Source organism: Leptidea sinapis, chromosome 14 (genome assembly GCF_905404315.1).
Source record: "Leptidea sinapis chromosome 14, ilLepSina1.1, whole genome shotgun sequence".
NCBI classification, from domain to species: Eukaryota; Metazoa; Arthropoda; class Insecta; order Lepidoptera; family Pieridae; genus Leptidea; species Leptidea sinapis.
The window spans coordinates 8632811-8652562 of NC_066278.1; the positions used below are offsets into that span (position 1 = coordinate 8632811).

At 35.1% G+C, this 19752-nt stretch overlaps 1 protein-coding gene and 2 long non-coding RNA genes across 3 annotated transcripts in view; 1 reads left to right on the plus strand and 2 right to left on the minus strand.

Annotated features, from left to right (window-relative positions):
• Positions 1-8091, minus strand: part of LOC126967914 (uncharacterized) — a 54462-nt gene extending 46371 nt beyond the window's left edge. Inside the window, exon 1 of the long non-coding RNA XR_007730093.1 lies at positions 7932-8091. This is a non-coding gene — a long non-coding RNA (uncharacterized LOC126967914). The remainder of the gene's footprint in view (positions 1-7931) is intronic.
• Positions 8092-12278: 4187 nt separating this feature from the next.
• On the plus strand, positions 12279-14372 carry LOC126967912 (transmembrane protein 147). The gene is made up of 4 exons (XM_050812612.1): positions 12279-12502; positions 12587-12728; positions 13373-13495; positions 13721-14372. Exons 1-4 carry the CDS (start codon positions 12426-12428, stop codon positions 14066-14068), a joined length of 690 nt encoding a protein of 229 aa, XP_050668569.1. The 5' UTR covers positions 12279-12425; the 3' UTR covers positions 14069-14372.
• A 146-nt stretch (positions 14373-14518) lies between these two features.
• On the minus strand, positions 14519-17537 carry LOC126967915 (uncharacterized). Its single transcript, XR_007730094.1, has 3 exons — positions 16804-17537; positions 15884-15993; positions 14519-14817 (listed from the first exon to the last, which is right to left on the minus strand). It is a non-coding gene; the product is annotated as an uncharacterized LOC126967915 (long non-coding RNA).
• Between the last annotated feature and the right edge of the window lie 2215 nt (positions 17538-19752).

Genomic DNA, 19752 nt, shown 5'->3' on the forward strand with positions numbered 1-19752 from the left:
TAGACTTCTTCTACGAGTGCCGTCTTCTCAGGATCCACAGCTCGAGTCAAATCACTCTCAAATTTTTCAGCCCTGATGTCCACCTTCTATCGTTTTCATCGATTGCTGTCCCAGCATGTTGAGTTCCTGCGGCCGGTACGTTCCTACTTATAATGACGCACGATATGGCCGAAGTATTGCAGCTTCCCTTTCTTAACTTCATCCTCATCAAATGTAGAAACGTGCCGCCCTGTATAAGGATACAGGTAGTTTTCGTAATAGGTAAAATAAGTTTCTTAATGAAATTATGCCTTCCACATGTCGTAGTACTCTAGGAATCTACACATCTCCTTTCCCAGGCTTCAGGCTTCTACTCCGTACAAGGGGACAGAGAATACATTGCACCATAGATAATATATTATTTTGCAATAGTCAGAAGTCCGAAAAAACATTGGTCACAAAAAGAGCCCACAGTTTTTAGTTGTAACTCAGTACGTAAATGATATCTTTACTGCCGATTTTATACAAGTCGAATATATATTTGTATTAAACCTGAGAAAAATCTATTCAGTAACGCGATCCTTTGAACAAAAATCGCCGTACACCTTCACAAATCGTAATCCTCTTAGAAAACATTTCCAATTTAAAAAGAATTCCTCTTATCCCTCGAAGGAAGGTACGCGTAAAAAATAAAAGGAAAATCGCTGTGACACGCACCCCTCCGCCCGCGGCCCGCGCACCGCGCCCTCTCGCGGCCAGTAACGTTTGCGATGGCTCGCACTACCCCACTCGATTCCTCACAGGTCGCTTCTTCCGTCGAGAAAGCATCTATTGAAACTCCACTCAGGTCGTGTTATCTGCCTATTTAGTTTAAAAAGGGTCGAGAATTTTTCGGGATCCTTTTTTATCACAAGGAGCTACCCTCGACAGACTTCCCCCTCCCCATCCCTCTGACGACGGGTATAGCTCATGTTATATGTACCTACCTACATTCAGAACCTCTATCGTTCATATTAGATTCAATTCAATTGATTGTCTTATTTATTGGACCATAAAATTTGTAGATTCTAGTAAATATCTAAGCGGCGATCAATAAATGATGGTACGTACCGCGGTGCCGACCTAGGTTATATATTATGGCTTGTGTGTTATTTAATTTATGTTAAGATGCATTTATAATTCCTAAATTTGATTACTGAGGCGAATAAAAAAATATAAATATATATGTAGGTACGTATACCATTAACATAAAAATATTGGTAAAGTAATTGATATGAACTGTACTCAGTAAAAAAGGAAGTTAACGATATCAGGAAGTATTTAATAGATCTAAGTAATGTGGAAGTAAAACAAAAAATGTCGTTAGATAAACGAATCACAAAAGCAATTCGGAACACAGACGAGATGATGGGCTTACACCGCACACCCCAGTGACACGAGGATATCTATCTAATATAATATTCTCTAACATACTTTACTTACAAAACACATGTGAGAATTCACAGGACACTAATCGTACATGGAATACGACGGACGCTCTGCGTTACAACAACTTTAAGATAATTATTCAGGTGTTGGTGGTGCAAAATAAACTGACGAGTTGGTTTTTTTTATTATGAAAATAAGGGACGAGACGAGCAGGACGTTCAACTGATGGTACCTAATTGATCCGCCCTGCCCATTACAATGCAGGATTCTTGAAAACTAAAAAAAATCTGAGCGGCATAGCAATTGCGCTCGTCACCGTCTCATTTGCCCAGTAATTTCACAAGTTACGGCGCCCTTCAGACCGAAACACAATAATGTTTACACATTACTGTTTCACGGCAGGGTGCCGTTGTGGTACCCATAATCTAACCAGCATCCTCTGCATAGGAGCCTCCCACTGGCCACTAGACAACTAATGAATTTTACTTTACATTCTAAAACTACATTGATCCTATTTACCTGAGTAGCAAAGTTCGGCTCAATACGCGAAAGGTGTATTAGCCAAGGTAAGGTGTCGGTCACGGCCAGTCATGCGTACCTCGGAGGTGGTACTAGTGGTCCGTGCCCGCAACCTCCCCTATTCCGAGGAAGCACTCGCAACATGAATTATTCTGTTGGGATCGGTTAACCCGCGTTACAAGAAAGCGGCAGCTCCCAGCGGACACTTGTGACGTTCCACAAAGAAAATAGCAATCAAAATTTGATTTAGTGCCTCCCGCGGCTATACATCAAACCACTCTAATCCGCGGACACGAGATCTTCAAATCTGAGGGGATTCGGCGAATGGCGAATTGAAAATACCAACGGCAGCCCTGTTTCATATTTATTACGAGGTTATAAGATTACTGAATGAACTTGTGAGCCGTCCAGGATAATAACTAATATTATAGTTACTTTGAATAATGATTTGGAATAAATTTCAAAATATTTAAATTAAACAATAAGACAATAGGGAATTCCCCTAGCATTGTTAATACAAAATGTACTTCTACAAGTAGATAATAAACTATCTATATTTACTAAACAAATAGATAATATTTATGGATATTAAGATTGTAAATTTGCGAAGCAAATATTGAATTTTAACTGTTGCCTCTCAATATATTCTTGATAATTTAAATGTACATGAGCTCATTGTCAAATTTTTTAAAAATTGTGTTAATCATATTGTTAACACCAGGAACAATAGTAATTTGTTATGCCTACTACTCGATTTCGTCTTAAGTCTTTTCTTGGGCGATGTATAGATATTATGCTTTTACAACATGATCCCAAGAGTTTATGCAAAATTCAAGAGTTCTGGAAAACGTTTGTTGTTAAAGGTAAGCTATAGATAACATAAATGACTTTTTAATGGTACCACTGATTGGGAATGGTAACAAAATTTAATAAAAAAAAATCCCGATGAGTTTCACGCGCCCGTTATTCTGAGTTTAAAATTTTCGAATGTAAGTATTTGACGTTCAATACTTAAGTGATTTCATATCCCATTTTGAATAAAAATATTTGAAAATTTTAGTTTGTGACTAACATAACATAAGATAAATGACACTAGACGACCACACCTCGGGAATGGAGCGACCGACTTCAGCCTATTTACCTAATGGATAAATATTTTTATTGTAACGAAATATTATTTAAAAAAATTACATATTTTCGAATGGGTGGTATGTTTGACGTTAAATGATTTTAAAAACCTATTTTGAACAAAAATATTTGAATTTAAACATATATATTTGCTAAAAGAGGCGGTAAATTCTATCTGAAATAATATGTACCTATACAGTTTGGTTAGCAAAAATATGCGGCCATTGTGAACCTAAAGAAATATGTTAAATAGAAACAGACAGACATGCCAACGGAGCAGTTAGATAAGTAAGCGGCAAGCGCTATCAAAATTTAACATTCCGTCCCTTTTGTGGTCCGTCAAAGCTGAACGTCCGTCGCTCAATATTCAGTGGCGTATAAAACCAAATTGGACTTTTTGATCAGGCACCGAATATTGTGCGGCGCGGAGGCCCGCTTCCAATACATAAAGAATGAAGCCCGACCTTCCGAATATATATGATCCGTGATCAAACTATTTGCGTGCTAATCTGATGACTGGCTGATGTAAATATTCCGTATTCGTGTTTCTCATTAATTATGGATGCAGTGTAGTGATTAATAATATTATATTCAGTAAAACATCTCAAGTTTACTTTAATTACCCAGTGCTATTAGTTAATGAGGCCGTAGCCAGTCCGCTATATTACGTGGCTGCACTATACTGGACTCTAGGTATTGCTTATGTTGAAGCTGGTAATATTGCAAATGAAATACATATACTTACCTACTTAAATTTTAATTCACTATTATTACGAAACCTACTATAATTCAGTTACAATAAAACCCCAACAAAAGCCATGAGTACATGACGGGGGCAAGATTGTATCTTCTTTCAAGTAATATAAAGATAAAAAGTCATTGTAATAAAACAAGATTATGAGAAAAGTAACAAAACTGGTATCCCCTGTCGAGGAGGACAAGTTTGCATCGAGATCGATCGGACTCGGAGGGTATTTTCGCAGAGGGCTGGTGAGGAATGTCGCATTAGGGAGTTTGCATGGGGTCACCCGACATCGTAAGCCGTTTCCGATAAGTCCCTCGGACTTCGCTGCGCTCCCGGCGGTAACACACGCTTATCTCTGTGCCGCACTCGCGTGCACTGCGTGACTGGAATAATGCATGCTCGCCCTCCAATTGAAATCATTTTTCTATATAAGTAACGCTTAAATAATGATCGGGCAGATGGCCGCTTGGAACTTGTTAATTTATTTCATGTAATTCATTTAACCTAAGCATAATCGTATATATGTGTTAATAAAGTAAAAATATTTCGCGCAACTCATAATAATTATTTCAATATTTAATAAAATTACTCCGCAGGTTACCTCTACATAACTATCTTCGAATAAACTCATTATTCGTGTAATAACAATTACAATAGGTAAATGGAAGGGAAATAATTAATGTTGAGCAATAAAATAAGTTTGAATGCAATTGTATGCAATGATAGGTAACTAATACTTTCCTCGTAATATGGGGTTTATGAATGAAATTTCTGTTTTGGCTACTTTGGATTAAATATATTTCCTAGGTGCGAGGTTTTAAGCTAATACCCACTTTTTTCAAATAACAGCTAGAAAATTCTAGATTCAAAGAATCTAAAACAGTTGTTTGTTAACTCTGCTTTAAAAGCAGAGTTGCAAAATTTTCTTTTCAAAAAGCAATACAAAATGGCAGAGTTGTAGTGTCCAGGTCCCACTTCCGTCAGACTTTCTCTTGAGATAGCAAAACTGTATACATAACGAGACTAAATACTTCAATTACAAATCAAATAGTTTACCTAACGAAAATGTTTGAATTTTGCATGGGGTACGAAACACGAGGTGCAATTTCATTAATCAATTTCACTATTACATAATATTATTAAAATATTCATAAATCCTGACTTAAATAATTGATATAATATAAACAGTCATTAGAACTTTATTAATGAAAGCGTATGTACGGAACCTGACGAGAGAAGCGCGGGGCCAGAAGGGGATTAGGACGCGTTGTCAAGCGATTTACGAATTGTGAATAGAACATGGCAGTCATTTACCTAAATTGGTTTTCACATGTTTTTTATTTAAATTTTGTATGTAAGTTAATGGTAACTGAAAAACCAGGTTATTTAATCATTTTTAAATAACGGTATTACTATACGTGACTTATTGGACCTTTAAATCCGTTAGTCTACTCATTTTATTACTCAAACACCATTTTCAAGCTTATCATATTGTCTTCTGCAATTGATGAAAAATAGATGTAATAACAATATTTTAAATTTGTAGAGTTTCACACAAGAATATGAAATATTCGAAATTCGATCTGTTGACAGTATAAAGAACTAATTTGATGTAATGGAAATTATGAATCTACTTGCATACACGACTTAAGAGTGCGCTATTATCATAGCAGAATTATATTATTAGAATATTAGAATTTGCAAAAGCAGAACTATCCTTGCCTCTCACCATTATAAGACAATGCCAGGATTATTGGAGAGCCCAGCCTGAGCGGCACTGCGATTGCCCTCGTCACTATGGGACAAGATGTTGTGTTTTGAAGACTGAAGCTCATTAACCCAGTAATTTCACTAGCTACGGCTAATAGCGACCTTCCAACCAAAATACAAATTGTGCGTACACACTACTGTTTACTTTATTTATTACGTCACTATAGGTGCGGAGTTTTCGCACGGGTCACATAGTCTATCCATATTAAAACATGTTCTCTTAAAAATTTTAGAACAAAATTTACGACCTCGACATACTACTAACGATTAAAAAAATAGTTTTTATAACATTTTGACCTAAGCCAAGTAAAATTTATAGATATTACCCACATACTCTTTTGATAAATGATAACATTATTTACAGGTCCGTCTCAGATCAATACATCATATTGATCATCATAAACTAGGCTCAACATTATTTGCTCACCTATAGGAGACATAATTTAGAATTTTTTGTTTAACAAGATTAACTTCAAAATGTCGGGGAAAAAATTATTCATCAGGGCCGAGAGCTCGTCGAGATAACGACAGCAGCGAACACGTCTCCACTCTCCGCTCTCCTCGTGATAAATAACTATTTCCCCGCTTTTTACACGTCAAGGGTGTCACGCAAAAAAATGAATAAGGAAATTTACCTAATGGCCGCTATTCTTTATACTCATCGCCATTGTCAGAGGACAATGCAGTAATGGAGGGTTTACGTGAGAGAGCTGTATTCTGGAGAGGGCTATTTTTATTTTTGTTACATTTCTGTATATATATACATCATTTTATAATAGCTATCAGGACATAGATATATACGGAAAGTTGTACATAAAAGGTAATATAAGTCATGTATTGGAGCAAGAAAGTGCATTCCGCAGTTTGGTTTTACCTGGAAGAACGCTCCTTAAAAACCGCACTGTGGAGGACGCTATGCATCCAGATGGTGAGGATGATAGCCAAGTTTGTAATTCGTTCTAATGTTGGAATTCAGCCGCAGGAATAAGAGATCAAACAGATCTTCGGAACACACCCTACGATAAATGGAGTGGAAAACTCACGAATGAAGCGATTTCTCCAAACAACGCCATTGGATTGATCCAATAGTGGATACTTGACAATTAGAGCAGCTCTGCGTTGCATGCAGTCAAACAGATAATGGTGTATACCAAACCCAAGACGAGAACAATATCCCGTAATATGTGGCCGGAGCTTCGCCTTACAGAGCGTTCCTGTATGTCGAATGTAATTTGGCACTGTCTTTTAGATCGCAGAGTTCCGATACTGAAAACATACGATACTAAAACGGATTTCTCTTTGCGGCTTATGCCAAACCTTGTGTCGTCTGGGGCATTATTTCCAAAATAAATATTAGCTTAGTGTGTTTCCCAAGAGTGGTCTTAAAAAAAGATACAAGTTTCTTCTCACTGTACGAATTACCGAGAAAGCCCTGCAAAGCCTTCCCCATGGTAGCTCAACAATGTATGTCAAAGGCATAAACATAATATAGGATTTAGGACACATCCTTGGGAAGATATTACACTAAGAGCTGTTGGTTCATGATGCACTCAATGATTTTTGAAAGCAGGAAGGTAATAGCCTGTACTTAGCTATATAACAAGTTTATTCTTCTGATAGGACCGTTAATATAAAGCCTAAATACTAAGTTTAATGTCTAAAATCAACACCACAGACAGTGAATCTAGCCAGATACTTCTATGTTTTAAGTATGCCATAATTATAGCAGAATCATGGCTTAACTAATTATGCCCCTATCAACAGAATAACCTGTAGTTGCATAAATGGCAAAATTATGTGCAGTACATACTATTAAATTGAGTTTTCAGAATAAATTAAAAAAATAAAATGCTTTTTTTTATGTAATAGGAGGACAAACTAGCGTACAGGTCACCTGGTGTTAAGTGATCACCGTCACCCACATTCTCTTGCAACACCAGAGGAATCACAAGAGTGTTGCCGGCCTTTAAGGAAGGTGTTTTAATGCTTTATATGGATAATAAGATTTAAATCTAAAATGCCTGTATTGAAATATTAAGGTCTTCATAATTTAATTAGTATGATGTAATACAGAAATGATAAATTTCTTAATACATAGATTATAATTTCATTTTATATTAGATTAATAAATATTTAAATAAGTAGGTAATCTGTTTCATTTCTTGTGCATTATTACACTTGTATTGTTTATTAAAATTTTCTTATACTTTTATATTTCCATAAATATAGGCTATAGATGTTAGCCACTTCATTTAAAAAGCTATTTATTTTATTCTCTTAATAATAGAAGTCTAGGAAAAAACTATTTAAAGCAATATGGGATAATACGGTTACAAATAATTTCAATACATAATTTACTTACCATTTACGGTAGATTTAATGTAACACTTATTCCAAAAATGCTAGATTCACATTTTAAAACAAATTTAAACTAAAAACAGAGATATAGCACACATGTTAGCTTGATTATCAAAACAGAACTGAGGCAACCCGGAGGTTCCACCGGGCCCTCTTAGCGGAGAACCGTCTCAACATCCGGCAAAATAAAAAATCATAAAATTCTGTCTTGCTATTGGATGGAATCACCCAAACCCTTTTGCGCGTGTGCTAAAAAATGAAAGGGTTACAGCCACCCCTTTTTTAAAGAGCACCCTTTGTATATAATACCCTGCTATTTGCATTGGCATCTTACAATATGCTCATTATGTTCATATTGTGTATCCAGTAAATGAAGATATATGTATAATAACATTACTTACATTGTTTCATAAAATAGTGACACATTTTTATATAAACATTGCTAAGCCTACAAATAAAAAGGGTGTATTTAATCATAAGTAATACATCAACAAAAAATTATTAAATGGTTACCTGCTAAATACTTTGTTTTTGATACAAGTATTTAATTAGACAAATTGCATACAAATCATAATATTAGATATTATAAAACCAGATGCACAATAAGTTATAGTATCACAAAATTTAAAAAAAATCGTTTATCAATCTTAGAACAAAATTTCATTTGATATAATTTTCTGTAATAATCGCCCCGATAATTTTTGATATTTAGAATCGCTGTTGCTGTTTTATTTTAAGCAAAATATTTAAATATTTTAAAAATAAAAAACGAAGGTATTTCATAGCATTTCATAGATCATCCGTTTATTTATTAGATTTATGAAATCTGACAAACAGAAATGTGACATAGGAATGGCAGTTATGACTTTTAAGTTATGACAGATATCATGACAGGTCTTGTTAGGTGTAGTATAGACCTTAGCTTATTTCACACTATAGAAATAGTTTCAGAAATATGTAATTGTCAGTAATTGCTTTTCGTTATTCTGTTTAATTCATTTACATTCCCAATCTTCAGCTGTTGAGTACGTGACATTGTGTCGTAAGATTTAATTCAGTTTGGGGTTATTTTAGTGATAATATAAAATATGACAACTCACAACACCTAAGACTACTCCTGTCAAAACTATTGCTATCTGAAAGGGGCACGCTGAGACTACTTCTATGCAGGCTAGCGAAACTCGAAAACTACGAAAAAGGCGATTCACTCGATTATATGAAACCGTAGATAGAGTAGGATCCATAATCTAAGTATGAAGCGTACAGTCACTGACAGATTGTCAGATAACGGCTATAATCTCGTAATAAAAGGTATATCGATAGCCGAAATCAACTACGTTATAAGCAACTGTTGGCTGTCAAACTTAGCCGGATTATACTTCGTGACCAATCGTGATACACTACTATTTAACACCTATGTCAAATGACTGCACGTTTCATACTAAATAAATTTCAATTTTTTGGGAGTCCCGCCTCTTATTACTTAGTACTTACATCCTCTTTGACTACTTCTATAGTGTTAAATGTTAAAGCCCCGTTTCCACTAGGCAACATTTGGCGCGCGTCATGCTGCACAACATGTTGCCCAACATGTTGAAAGTCAGCGCGCAACTTTTGTTGAACAACGTTGTCTGTCTACGCATCGTCAGTCATCGACAACATGTCGACAGAGGAACTAGTGTTGATTCCAGCGGCAGTGGTTATAATTTTATCAAAAAATGCATCAAAAAGAAAAAAACCACGTTGGTGGGTTAGAAAATACCCACAAAATAAAGAAAATGTATTCAATGATCTCCGTGTGGTTGATGGATCTTTTACGAATTTTACCCGAATGAGTAACATAGACTTCGAGATACTGTTACAACAAATTGAACCCATAATATCGAAGCAAGATACAAAATTTCGAAATGCAACTAGTGCTACTCTCAGATTGGCTGTTCCACTTAGATATTTGGCAACCGGAGATTCCTATACTTCAGTGTCCTACACCTTCAAAATATCAAGACAATTAATCAGTAAAATTGTACCAGAAGTTTGCAGAGCACTGATTCACAGTTTAAAAGATTGTGTAAGGGTAAGTACCTACATGTAAAATAAAAGATTAGATAGGTTAAATATTAAGCTTTATTCAAATAATCAACGTCTGTTAATGATTTAGAAACCATTAATTTTGGATTAATCCTGTAAATCTGATATGATATTACGTAATTCGAAATTAACGTCTTCATCATTAATTTCAACACTGTCCTGGTTTGTGGTGTCATCATTACTTGTTGATGTGCCGGGTGTGTTTTGCCGTCCTGTACTATAGCCATACGTATTATACTCCTGTCGATACTTTCCAATACGAGCATCAGTCAATATATTATTTATAAATTGTTTGATTATTAGAGTAGAATATTCGTCCTTTATATTTCGAAGTTCTGATGCCACATACTTCCCATAAACATCAAATTCATCTGTCATTTCATCTTTCTCCTCCAATTTTTTTTTTACATTCTTCATTACTTCATAAGCTTAATCAATTTTTTCGTTGTGACTCCGCTTTTTTGCTACTTTTTTCCCAGTTTGCGGAATTGTTTCGGTCACGGTATCGGTTTGATCAGCTCGCGCTTCTTCATTTTGATGTTGCGTTGAGCTATGGTCTTCCACCTAAAAAATAATTATTTATTTAACTCATGTATGAAACATTCAGATTCCATCAAATGAAGAGGAATGAAAGGAATGGAAGGATGTCGCAAGAAAATTTAACATGTTGTGGAATTTTCCCCACTGTGTCGGTGCTACAGATGGTAAACATGTGCTTATTATAGCGCCACCAAATTCTGGCAGTGAATATTATAATTACAAGTAACAGTTTAGTATAGTCCTTTTAGCTATTGTTGATGCACAATATAATTTTCTTTATGCAAATGTCGGTGCTAAAGGTTAATCATCTGACGGAGGACTATTTCGTGAAACAGCATTCTATAAGAAAATGACTGACAAGGCACTATCGTTGCCACCAGTGGAAACTTAGAACCAACTAATGTGCAATTACCCTATGTACTCGTTGGAGATAGTGCATTCGCGTTGTCTGAAAATTTAATGAGACATTACCCTGGAACTTACGAAAAGGGTAACATAAAACGAATTTTTAACTACAGACTCTCGCGAGCACGAAGAATAGTAGAAAATGTTTTTGGTGTGATGTCTGTTGTTTTTCGTATATTTCGGAGCCCAATTGAACTTAAATCTGATAATGCTGAGCTTGTTACTACGACTTGTGTATATTTGCATAATTTTTTGAGTCGAAATAAGCGTTCCAGAGCCTTGTATATTCCACCAGGAACTTATGACAGAGAAGATTCTGAATTTAATGTAATGAACGGTTCTTGGCGTAATGAAGTAACATGAAATAATCTACATCCTTTAGAAGATGTCAATAAAAATTTAGACACTTCTCTGGTACCATCCATCATAAGAGATAGTTTTTCTAACTATTTCATTAGCGAACAAGGGAGGGTGTCTTGACAAAATGAACGTGCTTAAATAAAACAAATATGTAGGGTTAGATGAATGAATATCTAGATGGAGTGTTCGGCTGCAATCGCAACGTAAAAAACATTTCCTCAGCCAACAAGTGGCACATCAATTTTTTAGCGTTTTGGCGCTTGAACTGTCTATCTAGACATTAATAATCTAATAAGGGTTACAAGTTAGTATTTAATAATAATAAAAAACTTACATGATTCTCAATTGTGTCGTTATTTCCAGTTGTTGTTGCACCTTTTATCAAAAACAGCAAAGGTTCATATGCAAACCATTTACTGCTAAAAAGATCTTCACTGCCACTTCCTGTTTTTTTTTGAAGATTTAAATTTCTTCCTCTCGCGAGTGAATTGCGATCGAATATGTATCTTGCTTTCAATCTCTTCCGCAGACACATTTAGTGTTTTCGCTATTGAATCCCATGCATCTATTTTTTTTTTAATTTTTTTTTATAGTCTCTGTGAGCAGTATCCCATAAACATTCATAGTCTTGGTACAGTTCGATTAATTTGAGCACTCGTTCGTTACACCACACTACAGACATTGTTGCACATCACGTCTCCACTCGACAACAATTGATGCTCAACTAGCTGGCAACGTCGCGCGCTGTTGTGCAACGTTGCTGAACATGTTGAGCGTCACATGACGCGCGCCAAATGTTGCCTAGTGGAAACGCGGCTTAACATTCTAAGATTTCAGATTTGAATTTTGTAGCAAATGCCAAATATATTCTTTGGTTTTGTTATTTTGATGAATTATGTATGCTGTTACGACGAAGAAATGGCTGTATGGGCTTGCACCCTTTGCCTGTCCTAATATTGGACGAAAAAAAAAATTATGCTGTTTGTTGATCAATTCTCATGTCTCTCATAAATTCAGATTATAATTAAATTAAATTCGAGATAGTAATTTTATAATATTAAATTTAACTAACGATACTGAGGTATACGTCTTGTACTTCACCAAAATGACTCTTTATCATTTTGGAAATTGTGTAGCATTAGTATACCTTCCATATCACATGGCCTACAAATTTTCAGGAATGTATGTCATTCAATAAGCCAATACTATACGGTTAAAAGTATTAGGTAAATGTGGAGCTGTATAATATTTTAATTTGTATTTTAGATCTGAGTATTCAACCTTTTCAAAATGTGTGTATGCTGGAGGGCTATACATTTTTACCCAATTGTGCAAAATGCTACTGCTAGCAACATTTTTTCCTGATTATGATACCAATAGTTCCAGTGGCGAGTATAATATATTTTTGGTAAGTAAATTTCTAACAACTTTCAAACATTGTAAGTGGAACAATATATACTATTGAATATTTTGTTAGGATGTTCTTGCTAATTAATATCTATGACAATAGTATCCACTCTAATAATTTCTAATACCTCACATAATATAATAATAATTGCATACTAATGTAAAATAACAAAATAAGTAAGATAAAGGGGACTCTGCCCCAGACTTTAGTTACTTTTTGAAGTAACAAAATTTTTAAAATATGCAACTATTATGTGTTTTTATAGTGCATGTGTACTCGCTACCTTGGCTATGCAGCTTTTGCAGTTTTTTAACTTTTCTTGCAATCATGTGAAAATGCAATGATTTGATTTTATGTCAGTTTTGTACAAATGTGTGTCTATTGACAAATTTGTTTTCTAAATAATTAGTCAGTAAATCTGGTGTAATGATTATTTTTAGTGCACAAGCTAAAGTTGGGTCTCTCATTAGATTTTTTTTTCAGTCTTTTGGATCCCATCACCTGGTGGGATTTTGATGAATAAAATAGGAGTATATATATTATATAAACATCAATGCTTAAAAATTAAGTTTTGGGACCCTCGGCTCTAGGACCTTTATGTTTATGAATTATCAAATGCAAATGATACAGTTGTAACTTTTCAGGAAATTCTTAAAGCCACAGTGGACTCAGCTGATCTACTGGGCATTTACTTTGCAATTAATTCTGTGCCTGGCAAAGGCCATTCTAAGATATTAACCTCTGCAATTGGATGGGCAAGTGCTGAAGTAAGTAGACATACCCCCTTATTCATAATGGTCCGCTAACTTTAAACAGCCGCTAAGGAGTGTTTTTTCTCATTCTGACTTAGGTCAATAGAAGAAGACAGAGTGAGAATTAGCAATGCTTTAAGTTAGCAGACTATTATGAATCAGGGGGTTAGAGTTTAGTAAGTTGTGTTAAATTTAAGATTTGTGTTTATTTTTCATGACAATGTTTAATTATCTTTTCAGGTCATTGTAACTAGAAGCATCATGTTGTGGGTGGGCGCTCGAGGATCTGAATTCGACTGGATCTATATACGCTCATGTGCTGAGTCTAATGTAGCCCTTCTACAACATGCTTCCACTGCTGCACTTGTGTGGCTCTGGAGTCGAAGTGATCTACCAAAGAAGCACACCCCCATTGTTATTACACTACTTGCCTTATCTCCATACAGAAGTCTGCTAGAAGATGCAGTCGCTAGTTTATTATCACTCAGTGCCTGGTCTTTGTTGGCCATTCGTGCGATTCATGCTTCCACTGTTGGTCTTACTGCCCTAGCCATGTATGCAGTTATTTCTCAGCAAATAGGAGCTTGAATTCTGTATAGTTGTTTAGTGTTATTTATTTACATAATTATTATTAGAAATAATAAGGACTTACCCCCTTATTTTTAATGGTCCATTAACTTTAAACAGCCGCCTAGGAGTGTTTTATTCTCATTGTGACTTAGGTCAATAGAAGAAGACAGAGTGAGAATTAGCAATGCTTTAAGTTAGCAGACTATTATGAATAAGGGGTTAAGAATAAATTCCAATATCTGTTGTATTAGAAATAAAATCTAATCCTAATAATAGTAAGTTTATTGTATTTTTATGGCTGAATAATTAAACATTGGTTGAAGGAGACAGTTTCAATAAAATATTAAACAATTTCCCAATATGATTCCGTTTAAGTTGGTAATCAGCTAGAAGTTCAATAAGATGATTAAACTCTGCATTATATATATTAACAATAGTACAAGTATTAACATGCAATGGTTTGATGCAATAATAAATTGGACACATTCTGGTGACATAAATGGTGGCAATACTATACAAATATGTATTTCTTTATATAGACAGTTACATTAATATTCATTTCATCTAATTTTAAGACAACCCCTTTGTTAATTTTAAAATACCTAAGCCAAGTATAAACTAGGAATATGTATTAAAGATTATCTCAAAAAAAAAACAATATACATAACTAATATTTTTTTTTATACTTTTCTTTTGAGTGGTGTAGTAGTTTGGGTTTTGACAGTCTTTAGTTTTCGTTTTTCAGGTGTTGCAATAAATATTTGAATCTGAAATTAGAACGAAAAAGATATTAACTGAAATTCATTTTCTAATTTTTAGGCTCAAAAATATTTTTTTGCACATCATGTACACTTTAATACAATAAGAAGGATTTTCAAGGTTAAAAATCTTATAAACTATTTTAATTTCAATAAACTTATTAAACAAAAATTTAAATACCATAAAAATAAAATGAATAAATAATAATTAAAAATGAAATATCGACAATCATTAAAAAGTGTCAAGCACACTGATAGAGTATAATATTTACTCTAGATGACTTAAATCAATACTCTATCACTTTAATAGATAGTTTGCGCCAGGCTGCTTGGTTCCACATCAAAATTTGAAGAGAAACTTATAATGCGACTTCCAGCAAGGTTGCGTTAAACGTTTAACGCTACCTATGCTATAGAGTGCGTAGTCAACCAGAGCGAAAATATTTAATTTATGTATGTAAAGGTTCACCATCAGATTTACATCATAAATTCAAAACTTAAGCATAGAAATAATTTAAATTATCGTAATTTAGATCCAATTATAGGCAAAACAACTTGGTCTTATTCATAGGAATACAAAGGTGTATAAGCAAAAAATTAAATTAAATAAACGAATGCTAAAAAGCGTTTTGTATTGTAAGTGAAAACTTATTTAGCGTCGTCATTTGAAAGTCGGTGAAACCAAAAGGGAAACACATAAATTTATAAGATTTAACGTGGGTAAATATGAGAAAGGAAGCATAATACAGTGTTGGTACCAGGCGATCATAGTTGAAGGAGAGATTGTCTTATGTATGACATGTATCTGAATACATTGTGATTTGTGACGTCATGCGCACGACTGCTATTACTACATAAACACCAGGAGAATATAAATATGGTAGCGGTGATAGTACTGTCTTTCATAGCGGTCGAAATCATGTGTCATCCTAGTACCTAACATGTACCAGGACTTCATATGCAGTTTAGAGATTCATGCACAATGGGAGAAACTGCGTGTTTAGCGGTGGTAAATTATTTCCCATTATTCATAATTGCAAAGTAAACTATTATCATGCAGGAAAATATTTCTCACCATCCGGGAGGTACATTATACTAGACTTATTTTGTTTGTAAAATTCTTCACTACTCTCTCTTGCTACCAACTGCCGCCAATTCTCTTAAAATATCTCGTGTACGGAAAAGCTGAAAAAGATTTTACAGATTCGCGGTATATATTGTAAATGTCAAGTATGACTAGGTCCGTGATACCGTATAAATAGCATTAGTTTGTTCACATTCTCGTAAGCCGTTCACATTCACCGGCAGACTTTCTGTACACAAAATACAATATTGCTAATCATTGGTCACTGGGCCTTTAAAAAAAAGAGCGACTCTATAGCTTTCATTTATTACTGTGTGGCGGTGTCTCTTTCTGTCAAGCGGGAGAGGAAGGGATGTAAATACTTATCAATAGTTGTACCATAATTAATGAAAAAATATTCGTTTTACTAAATTTTTCCCGCTTTTTGCCAGCCCATCTTATATAAATAAAATAAACTTACAGTGAGAAAGTTTTTAAAGCAATTCTTAGACAGTTGGAAAAATGTATTTTCGTCTTCTTTCTAGTTACTGCTGTGAAATCTACACATTGAATAAACTAATTTCATCCAGTACAAATAAATGTCAATATAAATAAATCGATAAGATCATTTTGTTTTCCGCCAGTCTGTATCTTTGTCAAGATCCTTTATCTCGGGATAGCGTGAACGTATCAAGTTGAGTTAAGATAAAAAAAAGTCTAAATCAAGTGGCTTATGGGCTGTGGTGAGTACAGCAACTTTAGTATCAAACGATTTTGTAGTACAAACTGCGAATAAGTGTTTTCCAATCTCAGTGGTTTTGGTTGCTTCCTATTGTATCTAACGGTCCCTAGTGCACAATTCTTTATTTAAAAAAAATATTTCATTACCTAAGGCTCGTAATGAAGTTATCAAAGGCAACTAAAGTACCTACCTATTTCTTGGAACTTTACTGCAGAGTTTTATTAAAACATTGTAGTATGATATATTTGATTGCCGATTGGACTTATTGACATTCGACACCTCCACTCGCCATCTTAGCTATATCTTGAAGCGAGCATGTTGTTGGGGTCTTTCTAGATGTCTCAGCGGCATATGACAACGTTCACCTTCCTCTACTCAGGCAGAAAATGCACCAGTTGAGTATTTCTGTTAGGGTGATCAATATCATTTGTAATATGTTAATGGGTCGCTTTATTTCCGTCCGCCATCAAGGAACCCTCCTCCCACCTCGAACTGTCTGGAAGGGCCTCCGACAGGGTTCGGTGTTAATTTATTTATTATATAAACCTGTAAACTTACAGTTTTACCCAAAGCATTTACAAGCTAGTCCCAAAAATACAATTAATATAATAAAATTAGATTTTAAATTAAAGATAAAATAAATAATGATAAAATAATACAAAAAATGTCAAGTTATATAAAATCAAATAATGTCCATAGCGCCAAATAATCAAATAAAATAATTCCAAAGTTTTAAGTCAATAATTAAATTAAATAAAAATGTTATTAATATATAATTCAAGTACTATCTAACATAATATGCATGTCATTAACAATCGTTTGAAATTTGTCCACAAATAAATCAATGTCACACTGAGTGAGCAAGTCGCCGATCAGACGTAATGCTCGAATAGTAGGAGCGTTCTCCGCATGTCGGGTGCGCGTGACGGGCCGCTCCAGTAGACGCGGAGCCATCGCCCCCGCCGTATCACGGGAGATACGATTTGGTACCAATAAACCAACTTGAGCAAGGATTTGCGGACACTCTAATTTATTTCGTATTATGGAGAGATAATGCACCACTAACAGCATCTTTCTCCTGAATGAAAGCCTCTCAAGCTCTACCATCCCATACACAAATAAGGAAGGGTATAAATATGGGTAATATCCGAAGGTCCTCTTATAGAGCCAGCGGGCAAATTTACGCTGCGTTTTCTCAATCATGAGGGTGTATTTATCCTCATAGGGATCCCAGATAGTAGCGCAATACTCAAGTTTGCTCCGCACGTAAGCATTATATAATACCTTCGCTAAATTGAGAAGCATTCCTAATAATGCATCCTAGTACTCTATTCACTGTTTTACAGGTCGTTATAATATGCAGATGAAAATTTAATTTATTATCTAATGTCAGTCCTAGATCGCAAATGTCATAAACTCTTTCCATATGGGCGTCAAATATATTATAAGCTACGGTGATCGGCAGTCGTTTCCTTGAAAATGTTAAAACCTTACACTTATCAGAGTTGAAAGGGAGGCGATTAGCCTGGCTGCACAGAGATACGGCATCGATATCCGCTTGTAGAGCTTTGATATCACTGTTATCTGCAATACTCTGAAATAGTTTCAGGTTGTCAGCAAACAATAAGCACTTGGAGGTTTGGACCGTTTCCGGAAGGTCATTTATCATTATTAAAAATAACGTTGGTCCAAGGGTACTTCCCTGACTTACGCCAGACCTCGTGTAAAAATATTCAGAATCGTATCCATTCACCTTTACAAATTGCCGCCTATTGCTAAGATATGATGCAAATAATCTGAGTAGGTTGTCAGTAAACCCCATCACAGCTAGTTTACGTAGTAAGATGTCATTGTCAACAAGATCGAAAGCTTTTCGAAAGTCAAAATAGGCAGCATCTACTTGTCGACCCGCATCAATTTCCGCTTAAACATAGTCTACTATTGCGGTGAGATTTGTACTCGTTGACCGAGCTTTCCGAAACCCATGCTGAGCAATGCTAAGTTCCCTACCAACCTGGCTGATAATTTTATTGTTAAGAATAATTTCAAAAAAATTTGCGAAAACTGATAACACTGCTATCGGTCTATATAACGCAACATCTTCTGTTGGTTTGCTCTTTGGAACCGGCGTCACTCTAGATATCTTCCAGCAATCTGTATATTTGGATAGTTTTAATGAAAGATTGTAGAGGTACAAGAGCGGGTGACTGAGAACAGACATACAATCCTTGGCAAGGAACACGGGTATACCATCCAGACCAGCAGAAGATCGCGCCTTCAAGCGTTTTGTAGCCAGTTCAAGGTCTGTATCTCGAATCACATTGACAACAACAGAAGAACCTGAACGGACACCACACATGTTGGACACTTGAGTAGCTTTTTGCGGATTCAGTAACGGTATTTCATCCTGGAACACCGAACTAAAATATTGAGCAAATGCTTCAGCTGCTGCTTGGCCTGTCACCTCAGTGTCATAATATGTGTATGTGTCAATACGTTGCCTGTCACTCTTTTTGTCTCTTATATATTCCCAGAATTTAACTGGTTCATCAACAATATTTTTTTGGATCAATTTTATATGCTGCTTATATGCGTCGTCGATTAAAATCTTAACGTACCATCTATAGTATTTATATAATTCCCTATTGTATACCTTACCGTACGATTTAAACAGTTTTAGGTGATGGTACTTATGTTTAAGGTTAGTAATAGATAGTTATATCACCTGTATACCACTTAGGATATCTATACTTACTATTGATGGGGGATGGATTCCCCGTAATACAATTCAACAAAGTAGAGTAAAAATTATCAACGGCTGTATCAATGTCGGTAATTTTAAACAAATCATTCCATTTTAAGTTGCAAAGAGCAGAGTATAATGCCGTATAGTCCGTTTTACGCCAATTTAAATCGTTAAATGTAAACGGCCGCGATGTCGGAGTTTGTGACACTGGTGGTGGCACAGCACCATGATTGATACTTAGCCTGACTTCCAAAGCAGGGTGGTAATGGTCGATTGAAACGAACGGGTCCAGACATTCAGACACGACAACCTGATCGGCATCAAGATCACTCAGTACTAAGTCAAGTATGCTACCACAGCTATTCAATACATTATTGCCTTGTTTAAGGCAAC